Source organism: Portunus trituberculatus, chromosome 40, assembly GCF_017591435.1.
Source record: "Portunus trituberculatus isolate SZX2019 chromosome 40, ASM1759143v1, whole genome shotgun sequence".
Lineage (NCBI taxonomy): Eukaryota > Metazoa > Arthropoda > Malacostraca > Decapoda > Portunidae > Portunus > Portunus trituberculatus.
The window spans coordinates 5,436,368-5,448,409 of NC_059294.1; the positions used below are offsets into that span (position 1 = coordinate 5,436,368).

The 12,042-nt window shown below is 45.6% G+C and overlaps 1 protein-coding gene across 7 annotated transcripts in view; it reads left to right on the forward strand.

Moving 5' to 3' along the window:
- The window catches only part of LOC123516154 (dual oxidase maturation factor 1-like), a 100,397-nt gene extending 88,371 nt beyond the window's left edge, over nucleotides 1-12,026 (forward strand). For 5 of the 7 annotated variants that reach the window (XM_045275308.1, XM_045275309.1, XM_045275310.1 and 2 more), the window contains 4 exons: nucleotides 9,770-10,121; nucleotides 10,351-10,562; nucleotides 10,724-11,528; nucleotides 11,831-12,026. In XM_045275308.1, coding sequence (XP_045131243.1) covers nucleotides 9,770-10,121; nucleotides 10,351-10,562; nucleotides 10,724-11,528; nucleotides 11,831-11,885 — 1,424 coding nt within the window. In that variant the 3' untranslated portion in view covers nucleotides 11,886-12,026. Of the gene's footprint in view, nucleotides 1-9,506; nucleotides 9,628-9,769; nucleotides 10,122-10,350; nucleotides 10,563-10,723; nucleotides 11,529-11,830 lie in introns of those variants that run through there. The other 2 variants (XM_045275312.1, XM_045275306.1) reach the window with 2 other exon arrangements.
- Nucleotides 12,027-12,042: the final 16 nt, after the last annotated feature.

Below are 12,042 nucleotides of genomic sequence, written 5' to 3' on the forward strand. Positions count from 1 at the left end.
TTTTTTTATCTATTTTCGCTAGCTTTTGTCTTGGTTTCGTCATTTTCCTGTACTTATTTGCGTCATTTGTGCCTTATCACTTCTATTTTCATCTTCTTCATCGTCGTCACCGTGGCTGTTGTTGTTGCGTACACTCGTCTTCCTCCTCCTCTTCCTCCTCTTCTTCCTTCTCTTTCTTACCTCCAATGTTTCCATTTTTGTCCTTGTTCTATTTTTTCCTCCTCCTCCTCCTCCTCCCCCTTATTATCACCCTCATCATCACCATCACCATCATCATCATCATCATCACCGTCACCACAACCATTACCACGTTTTGTCATCTAAAAAAACTGAACAACGGAAAGAAAGAAAGAAAACTAGCCTTTTCATCACTACCAAGTCAAAGAACACCAACAAAAACACTCCGGCAGACACACACACACACACACACACACACACACACACACACACACACACACACACACACACACACAACACTCAGAATGCAAGGCAGGGTGAAGCTGATGACAAGGACGCAAAGACCACACCTTCTCCTCCTCCACCTCCTCCTCCTCTTCCTCCTCCTCCTCCTTTTAGATAACTCAGCCAATTTATCTAATCACTGTCACGCTAGAGTTAAGTGAATTAACAATGATCGGAGCGCTAAGGGAAGGGGAAACGAAGGAGAAAATAAGCAACAGTCACTCTCCCCACTACCACAATGCTTCCTCCCTCTCTCCTTACCGCTAATGTTAGTTGATCCCTCCACCTTCCCGCACAGCTAAGCGAAGGACTCAACGCTGCCCCGGAAGTTACAGAGGTACACACCAACCCACGGCTTCCTTACTTCCTTACTTCCTTACTTACTTCCTTCCGCGATAGAGAGAAAGAGTAAGGTGTGTGTGTGTGTGTGTGTGTGTGTGTGTGTGTGTGTGTGTGTGTGTGTGTGTGTGTGTGTGTGTGTGTGTGTGTGTGTGTGTGTAGGAACGACTCTCTCTCTCTCTCTCTCTCTCTCTCTCTCTCTCTCTCTCTCTCTCTCTCTCTCTCTCTCGACAGTTTTTCAAGGCCATAGAAACGACTAGCTAGGTTTTCAAGGCAGTTTCACCTTATAACAATCTATAAATTTTGCCAGTCTATCACCAGAACTATAGAAATACCCTTAAAAACATGAACATCTTCAACTAGAGCCTTTGGAAAGCAATAGAAATGAGAGAGCAAAGCGTTTATGAATACAAACTTCTCTCTCTCTCTCTCTCTCTCTCTCTCTCTCTCTCTCTCTCTCTCTCTCTCTCTCTCTCTCTCTCTCACACACACACACACACACACACACACACACACACACACACACACACACACACACACACACACATAATGTAAAAGGAGTCAATTTTCCTCCAAGGCCAGCCAGCGTCTCAAGAAGCAGGAAGTGACAGGAACTGGTGATGGAACGTTTTCACTTCCACGCTGTTGACTTAATGATCAGCCTCGTGCGGAAGTCCCCACTGTGATGCTCCATTAATCACCTAAGCGGGAAATGTGAGGGAAGCTGACTGCCTTTATCTATACTAGAAATGATAGACTTCATCGTGAGCTTTATTAATGTTGAGTTGGGGGGAAGGAGGGAGGGACAGGGCCGGACGGTGTAGCAGCTATATTGTAGTGGTCAAGTTGGTTCAGTTTCAGTTGCAGTTTGGTCTTTCTAACGGTTCTCCTTAAGGTTTATTTTTCATCTTTCCCTCGTTTCACTTCATCTTTTTTTTCTCTCTTTACCAGTTTTTTTCTGCCGTTTATTTATCTATTGTCACTCTTATATTCTTCAATTAATCTCCGTTAAATTATCTTTTCTTTTTAGGGAATACCACAGTTGATTTACCGACGTGGAAGCATTTTTAACAAGTATTTTTTTTTTAATGAATCGACACGTGTATGCTTTAGGAATGAAGCGTTGTGTAGAATCGGTCCATTAAATATGTAGATACATATTAACTTCTTCAATACTACTTCACATTTTTACCTTGAGATTAGACGATTAGACCATTTTGTTGAAATTAGTAAGAATCTATGGAGGTCAGAAGATTAATGGCCATAGTCTTTGCTATTCTAATCCCCTACATAAATTTCTGAAACTGTATAGAATCTTCAAATAGTAAGCAGAATGAATGTGGAAATGCGTCATGAAACTGAAGGGGTTAAGTTAGAGCAAATGAAACCAACGATCAAGCATGATGTAAATATAGCGATGATGTTGCCAGGTGTCGCAATGGTGAAAATAACGGAAATGGTGGTGATGGTGGTGACATTGATAGTGATGTTGATGATAAAGACTTGCGTAACGATGAGGCAACAAATAATATGGGACTTCCTCGTGGTTTTCACGCTCTATGTTGTCTTCCCTTCAGCTTCTCAGTAGACAATAGTGTAAGCGTGTTTTACTTAACCCACTCAGTATCATTCTGTTTACTATTTGGTGATTTTATACAGCTTCAGAAACTCACGTGTAGGGATTAAAATAATGAAGACTGTGGCTGTTAATCTTCTGATCTCCATAGACCTTTGTAAATGTCAATGAAATGGTCTAATCTTATACAAATCTCAAGGTAAAAATTTGTGTCCCAGCACTGAAAGGGTTAAACGATTCACCTGAAGTTTGATATAGTAATGCACTTCAGACCTCACGCACCGCATTCACGACCGGTCTTTCGTCTTACCTCTTACTTTGAACAAATCGTACCGAAGAATATTGGGGTTTCCAGGGGGTATTTTCATTGTTCTCATGATAATTTAACAATACAAAATAGGAAAATACCCATGAAAACTTGCCTGATCAACTTCATTGTCTCTGAAAAATAGTCCTGATCACAGAAAAGTGTTCAGGAAAGCTGGTTTTGTGAATTCTTATTTTATTATGTTATCTTATGTGTAAGTGACACGAGAAAACCCGGAACAAAATCTTAACGTTAATCTGACGAATTCCACAAGCTCGTTCAAGGAGAAAGTGAAGGAGAGCAAGAAATAAAAAGAAAAAAGAAAAGAAATGACGACGAGATTGAGAGGGGTGAAATACGGGATAAGGAAGGCACACTGGAGACAGGAAAGGTGAAAATTTGAACAGATGAGAAGAACAAGAACAGTAACAACGACCACAACAGCAACAAGAAGGAGAACACGAAGAAGATGGCTGACAACGAAGAATGATCACAGAAAGCATGAAAAGGAGAAGAATGACTCGTAGGAAGCAAGCAAAAGGGAAACAAGAGAGTAGAATGAATGCCAAGGAGAACAAAAAAAAATGTATATAGGACAGGAAGTGCAGATTCAAGGGAGGGGAAGAGGAGGAGGCAGTGACCTTCGCTTGTGCTAAAGTAGTAGTAGTAGTAGTAGTAGTAGTAGTAGTAGTAGTAGTAGTTGCTGTCGTTGTTGTTGTTGTTGTTGTAGAAATAGTAGTAGTAGGAATAGCAGTAGTGGTAATGATAGTAGTAATGGTATTTGTCCTCGCAGTTATTAAGTATGAATGCGCGGCCTGACAATGACACTGACTTGTTACTGTAATTGATGTACTTGTGTTAGAATTATGTAGTATTTACTTTTGGGTCAACGGAAGTGATTAAGAGAGAGAGAGAGAGAGAGAGAGAGAGAGAGAGAGAGAGAGAGAGAGAGAGAATCAATTAAGATGCCTCAGCAACTTGGTAACCTTGGCATTTATATTCATCATCATCGGTACTAAAAATTATCTGCGTGTGTGTGTGTGTGTGTGTGTGTGTGTGTGTGTGTGTGTGTGTGTGTGTGTGTGTGTGTGTGTGTGTGTGTGTGTGTGTAGTAACAAATAAAAAAGGATAATTTCAGGGGTAATTATTGTGTCTGTATAAGTCAGACATGTCTATTCTCCGTCTGTGTGGTTCACGTTAGTGAGCAGCGTGTGTGTATGTACCGTACTTGCGTCCGTGCTTCTTGTACCCGCATTCACGTGACCAACCTGCCACACCAACACTTCGTACCTCCGCCACTCACCTTCAACCCAGACACCTCCCCCGTGGAGGGCCGAGGTCGCCGCCGCCCCCAGACCTCGAAAGGACTCAAAGAGGCGCGGGAGCGTCGCGGCCACACACGCGAGATTCCCAGCACGAGTGTTCTCCCTCAAGGACCCCGCCGGCGGCACGATGTGTTTGGAAACACTGAGCGGGGCCCACTGCACGGCCATCTGTGAACCGTGAGGCGGTAAAAATAGAGGAGGTGGAAGCAAGGAACGCACGCGACAACACTCCCAGTAAAGGGGGTCGTGATCCTGAGGAAGCTGTGAAGCTGCGGCGCCAAACTGGATATTGGATAGTGGATAGTTAGGGCAGGGGGGAGCCTTCGCCTCTATTATCCTACATCCATCACTTTACTTTAGAGGTAAAGTTTAACTCTCTCGTACATATCATTTTGTAAGAGCAAACAGTTTTTTTTTTTTTTTTTTTTTTTTCACTGTGTAACTTTGTCTTGTTCTTCGCCTCGGTACGTGTATTGCTTGGCCAATTGAAATAACGAGGACGTCAAAATAGAATAGTTTCTGGGAGTGGAGGAGAGACGATGCGGTGCTGGGGTGTCTCGCAGCTTGGTAACGGAAATGCGGTGGCGGAGAAAATCTTTCTACATAATTCAGCCTCAGCAGCATCTCAAGGCCTCCGCGGGCCGCAATACTACCACGACCGTCGCCGACACTCAGAAGGCACTTGGCGAGGCTCCCGCCGCGCGACCTTACTCTGCTTATTGAAAGAAGGTTAGCTTTACATATTTATAGCGGGAGGAAGAGGAGAGGAAGGGACGGAGGGAGGGAGAAAGGCGAGGTTAGAGGGAAGAAGGGAAGGAAGGTGAGGCGGTCTAATAGTCGTCCAAGGTTTTCCGGAGACGCTGCTAAAGAGAAAACTAAACGATGCATTTTGAAAACCTCCCAGTTCGTTCGGTAAATGTGAGGATGAACTTGCATCACTACTACTACTACTACTACTACTACTACTACTACTACTACTACTACTACTACTACTACTACTACTACTACTATTACTACTGTTATTATTACTACTCACCAGTAACTTCCATCTTTCCTTTTCTATCCCTCCCTCCTCCTCCTCCTTCCCCTCCTCGTCCTTCTCCTCCTCCTCCTCCTCCTCCTCCTCCTCCTCCTCCTCCTCCTCCTCCTCATCCTCCCTCCTCCTCCTCCTCCTCCTCTTCCTCCACCACCACCACTTGAGGACCCGCGGCAGGTGTTCATGCCCTGGGTTTTCTTTTCTTTTTTTCCTCCCCCTGTTCTTTTTAAGTGAGGCGAATAATCGTGTACAAGGATGAGAGAGAGAGAGAGAGAGAGAGAGAGAGAGAGAGAGAGAGAGAGAGAGAGAGAGAGAGAGAGAGAGAGAGAGAGAGAGAGGGGGTAACTGTATACAAAAAATATCAGTAATCCTTATGCAGTGAGTAATGGAACTCAAAATTTGTATCTAAAATAAGACCGAAGAAAAATATTTAAACGCATGTTCTTTTTTTACTCCAAAATTGCCACCTTCACCACCACCACCACCACCACCACACCCAAAAGACATTATTACAAAAAAGACGTAGACATTTTTTGCAACTTTTTTTTCTCCATCCTTCACCTCTCCCCTCATTCCTCTCCGCAGTTCCTGTCTCTCATTCCCCTTCCTCCTGTCTCCCTCCTCTCCCTCCTCCTTCACCCTTCCCTTGTAGTACACCGTAGATAAAAAAAAAAAAATCACCACTTTTATTAATGATATAGAGTAAATTCTATAGCATTTCTCTTGAAGGTGGTGGTGGTGGTGAAGCGTGGGAAGACGATAGATAGGGAAGAGAAGACAACGCATAGAAGGAAGAGAGGGTGACATTTATAAGAGTGTCAGTAATAGTTAAACATAAGAGTGGTTGTTTAGTAAGAGAAGATCCTGTTGGTTGTGATAGTGGTTGTGATAAACGGTGGTTGTGATGGTGGTTGTGATGGTGGTTGTAACGGTGGTTGTGAAGGTGGTTGTGATGGTAGTTATACTGTGCATGCAGAAGGGTAGTGTAGATTACCAAGACAAGACCTTCGTTACCTGAATGCTTGGAATACATTTATAATCAAGGCTAATACATGATGTGTTGTCTTGGAGCACCTTCTGTATTGCCCAGAATGGTTGACTCAAGGTTATAAGGACAAAGTATACTGTGTTTTATCATTTAGTGCTTCGTATATCACTCTCTGCTGGTACTGGATCAAGTGGCAATACTCATATCACAAGAAGTTTGGACGAGTGGCGAAACATGCAGTCTTTGCCTCGTATATCACTCGCTGCTCTTGAATCAAGTAGCAATACTCATATCACAAAAAAAGTGTAGACGAGTGGCGATGCATGCAGTCTTTGCCTTTACTAGTCTATGTATCGTATTCCAGACTAGATAGTGTAGCTGATGACGAATAAGCAAATCTCGTGAAGGCCAGTCAATAGATCTAAGTCTCTTTTGTGCGTGTTTCTTTGTGCATGTGCCTCGTTGTGTCTTTCGTGGCTGTCAATCAGTTGTCTGGGTCGCTGAGAAATGTGTCTCGTGTTATTTAAAACATCTTCTACGGTAGATGTATCATTTTAGTCTTCTCGTCGTATATGGACAGTGACGAGGCAGATCCGTATTTTGTTGCGGTAATCATAACGCTGAGCACGAACTTAGGGGGGCGGAGCGAGGAGAGAAACTTATCTCAGCCACACAAGGCCGCTGACCTCCAAACCCAACGAACCACGCGCCTTCAGACACCAAAAACACTTACTTCTCTGGCACCTGTAGCATTAATAAGTTTGTTCAGCGTCCCGGCCTGCCTCATGTGAAGGTTCCCGGGGGAAGGACAGAGGGCTGAGATACATACTTATGATTTGCCTGGTCCTACCTTGAGCAAGCTGTCTTATGCAACGCTGCTTGTGGGAACTTTCACGCTGTCCCTCTAACACTCTCTATCTATACCTTCCCGCGTTCCCTTCTTACGTCCGTCCATGCAAGCTTTCATCCCTTCCATTTTCCCTTCCCACATGGTCTTATCTCCCTCTCCCTTTACGTCCAGGCAAGCTTTCATTCCTTCCATTTTCCCTTTTCCTATCCAATCTTTCTGTCTTCCCTAGTTTTCTCTCCCTCTCCCCTTCCCTCATTCTCTCTCCCTTAGGAATCTTATCTATGTATTCCGAGTGTTTTTTCATTAGGGTTATTTTCTCAAGGAACATAGAAGCTACTTACATTTTTTTTCTCATGGGGTACATTCTCCATTAATAGTACAGAATCCTTGTAAAAAGTTATCGCTATTATCATGAAAATATTCTTGAAAACAGCAATAACTTCCACTGCAGTCTGTTAATAATAATCGAGATCAGACATCATGAACGTGGCCACTTAGACAAGGAGTGTGAATTGAACGAGAAGGAAAGAGACGCTACGCTAATCCCCACTCGAAGATTGAAGGAGTTTGTGTTCGTAGGCAGACTGAAAAACACTAGAAAAAGGTTGCCGTACCGAAGAAAACAAGTAAAAAAAAAACTCATTGCTTATACCATAATAATCACCGAGGCCTGGGAGGAATTTCGTCAACCTTGACTGGCCAACCTTCTCGCTGACATCACCGATTCACCAAACCTTTTATCACAAGTCCCTGCCGTGCGACTGATGCCCTTTTACACTGGCAACAAGTATCCATCGTGTGTCATGCATGGGAAATGTCTTTAGGAACAACGAGGAAATAGCGACGTCTTTGTTCAGGTGGAGATGCTGCTCGCGCTGTTGGTAAGCCAAGCAAGGCCTGAAGGACAAGTGGTCGCGTGTAGCCGTGTACAGCAGCTGTCCTCAGGTGATGCAGTCCTTACTCATTAGCCAAATCAGAACTCACCACCCTTCCCATTTTCTTCTGTCCCTTGCCTGAACCTCACCTTCCCGTCTGAAACATGCTCCGATTCTCCTAGTTACTCCTCCATGTGTCCGGGTCTGTTCCCTTACCTTTGTTGTGCTATTCAAGATATCACGCAGGTATCGACGCTAAGAATATTGATAAGTTTATTAGTTGATTTTGATAATCTATATATTAAAGTGATGTCACCCATCCAAACTCCACACCCCGCAGCGTTGCTTAAACCTCGGTGATCGGACGAGAAGCGCTGCATTCAACGGGATTTAGTTATAGCCTAACTGTACATCCTCCCTATGTGATGTCCTGTGTCCTTACTGCAAGCACTGACATGTTTTGAAATAGACCGCCTCCACTGCCTCCCATAGCCGCAACCTGCAGAGAACAATATCAAACACTTAACAAAACCATCAGACATGGTTTGTTTGTTTTTTTATCTACTTTTTGTCCTCCAATGAAAGATCTCGTCCAACAATTCATGTCAGTCCTCGTCAGTCTGTCTCCTCGCGTCAGAAGGTCTCAGTAGTGTCCATCAAGTGTATAAAGATCAGATAAGGGATTCCATTTGTATTCCTCCCTCCCTGTCCTCCAACCGGCCCTGCTGTCTTTGAGGTGTCCCCGCTGCAATGGAGACGATGATTTTCCTTCCGTTTGTCCTTGATGTGTTTACTTTGTACTGTACTTCCATTCCTTCATCCCCCCTTCCTTCATTTCTTCCCTCCTCCCCCTCCTCTCCTGCTGCTCTCCACCATCTCCCCTCCTTCCTTCTAATGTTCTCCCTCACCTCTGTTCGTGCCTCCTATACTATTCTTTAGTGCCGTCCCTTCCCCTATTGTTCATTCCTCTCTCTTTCTCTCTCCCTCTCTCTCTCTCTCTCTCTCTCTCTCTCTCTCTCTCTCTCTCTCTCTCTCATGTTCTTAACCTTTGATTTCCTCTTAATGTCCTTTTTTTACTGTTTTCTTCCTCTTTTGATTCACTATCACTCTAGTTCCGTCACTTCTTTTATCTGTGATTTCTTGTTCTCTGGTTGTTCTTTATCTTTACTGCTCTTCACTCCCTCTCCTCTCCCTTCCTCTTCCCACCCTTCCCCTCACCGCCCCACTCCACCCTGCCCCGCCCAGTCCAGCCCCACCACTCCACGCCAAGGCTCTTGTCCAGTAAGGCGGCTCTCCAAGGCTGTCATCGCTAGTGGCAACCTTGTCTCTATGAATAGGAAAAAATAGAAAAGTTCATTGTTTCGCTTTATCAAATATTATGAACTGACAAGTGTTAAAAAGACTCGTCGTTATTGACTTTCATAATAATATTGATTTCGTAATGTGTGTGTGTGTGTGTGTGTGTGTGTGTGTGTGTGTGTGTGTGTGTGTGTGTGTGTGTGTGTGTGTTATTCATTAAAAGAGCACATGAGTCTTTATTTGCTGACATTTGGTTGCGATCATAATACTTCACAATTACCTCTGCTCTCTTTACGTTATTGCGGCAGACGAGGCTTTCCTTCTATACGGGCTCCCTCCAGCTCACCTCCTCTCACGCGCGCCGTTCATTGCTTCACTCACCCTTACATTACCTCACCCCTAATCTGTCAATCTGTCAGCCTTTCCGTCAATGGTCAGTCACGCCTCACCTGGACCGACCACAAGTAACCTGAGCAATCAAATGTACACTACTGAAATTAGCTATTTTGATGGTGATCCTCCAATGTGTGAGGACGCAAGCATTCGGCTGGGAGGATATACACGAGGAAGGTACTATGACAGAGGCGGGTAGTGAGTGACATATGGCCGTGTACTATTAACCTTTGATGTAATGGATTGTCTCGTCTGTCTGGCATAACTTGCGGTGTAGGCTGCCTTCCCCCGTCACTAACCTCATTCTTCCTCCTTTCAGTGTGTAATGTGGGGTCGTCATGGCACGTGGCGGATGGCGTCATCAGATCGTCCTACCGAGCCTTCTCTTCTCATAAAATCGACGCTACTCTGGGCGTTGCCATTGGCCTTGACCACGCCAACGTCACCATGCGCGTCATCCCACAGCACAACCGAAGCCTTGACATCAACTTTAACGAGCGATTCACCTGGGTGAAGCCAACCGACATGCGCCAACGGTACCGCGAGGCGCTGGTCAAGGGCCTCCCCTATCCCATCCTGACGGTGGCGGAGTACCTCGCCGTGGACAACGAAGGCTTCGCTTGGGGTCGTTACTACCGCACCTCCGGCTATTATTGCAGCATATTCCTGTGGTAAGATACTGTCATTAAGCCATTGGCCAATTACCCTATAAGTGTGAGATGTCAACAGTTTAATGAGATCATTAGTCACTGTAGTAAACGCTTATGATTATGCAATACTTGTGTTATGTACAGGCATGTTGCATTTCACTGCACTACACTGTTGCCCTCCACCAACACTCCGGTGGTGGCGACATTCCCATGACACTCCCTTGATTTCTGTGTACCTCCCCACCACCAGGTCGGCGTTCACCTCGTGGCTGCTGATGAACGTGTTGCTGGTGAACGTGCCTCGCTACGGCGCCTACACCATGATAGTCACGGGGCTACTCATGGGGTTCGCCTGCCTCATCTTCTACCTGCTCATGCCTCCCAAGCCTCTCGACATCCGCTTCGAGGACGTGACGCTCACCTTCCGCCTGGGCTGGTGCTTCTGGCTCACGCTGGTGGTCGGTCAGTATCCATGATGATGATGTCCTTAATGCAATGGTGAATACGAGCATAAAGTAAGACGAGGATACAACTTAAAGTTATCTCCACGCTCATCAGCTGCAAGTGATAGTCTGAATGATGTTACTACGGTCACCTAATTCTTGTTTCTCTCACCTTCCCAGGCTGCTTGGTGACGGTGTGCGGCCTCGTCATCTCTATGGTGGACTGTATCTATCCCCATAAGTTCTCTACTATTTTAGAAGTTGACTTCGACACCCCGTACGATCGTCACATCATCATCGAGGACTCGCACGACACCAGAAAGAGGAGATTCAAGATCCCTCGACTGGAGGAGCCTCTCAACGCAGGCCTCAACGCTGGCTCCAGATTGCTGCGTCGCCTCTCCAAACGAGGAGGCAAGGAGGCCACCACAGAAGAACCTGAGCCCAATAGACCTTCTCCCGGCGTCGACAACCACGCATTTGAGATGGAACCTCCGAAGACCCATTGGAAGTATCCCAACTTTATTATGAGAACAGACTCCAAAAAGTCCACCAAGTCTGTCAACTTCCGCTCAGCATCCCAGCGGTCCCAACAGTTCCTAGACATTCCGCAGCTGCCGGACTACGAGGAGAAGGTGAAGCCATTCCAGCGGTCTGATTCAAAGCAGAGCAGCATGTCTTCCATATCAGTTGCGTCGTCGCCCAAGAGCGTCAACTTCGAAGAGCCGACACTGCCAGGGCCCAGCGTCCACCCTAGCGGCACAGAGGTCGAGCCGGTGGTAGTGTCCATCCTGCGACAAGACTCCAGCCAGTCTGTCGCTTCATCTTCGTCTTCATTTGGTCTTGGGATGCTAACCAGAGGCCAGAGCATCAACACAGCTCCCGCAGGCTCCAGCGAGGAGAATGAGCATCAGCCGGTCACCAGGAACAACTCCGGCAACATTATTGTGTTCCACCGCACAGATTCCCGCGGTCAGCTACAGAGGTGAGTGAGTCCGCATCCCCGCTCCACTGCCTTGTGGTCGCCGCCGTCTCCCATACCAGGGAATAAATGAAATAGTACGTTATAGGCTTCAGTAAGATAAGAAGTCTAAGATGTACAGCTAAATTATGAATATCGTTGGTCACTGTTAGGAGATATTAGAATTATGTAAGAGACATCCAACTGATAGCGTATCGTCACTTCTGACCGTCACTGAAAATGCTACGTAAACAATTGCCAAGTATTGTGTGTAGTTTTGTCAGGTTTATTCTTGGTGTGTTAACTAACGTGCGTGTTCTCTTCAGATTAAACGGCGAGGTGGTGGAGATCCAGACGGACGATTCGACGGACGTGTGGTGAGGTGGCTGGGACACACGTAACTTATACCTTCCCGGAGCCCCGCCAGGTCCGGGCACCACCGCCTGGAGGCCCTCCCTCTCTCCCTCCGTCACCTGCTGCGGGGTACAAGGGGCATCCGGAATTTTATGTATATATATATATATATATATATATATAT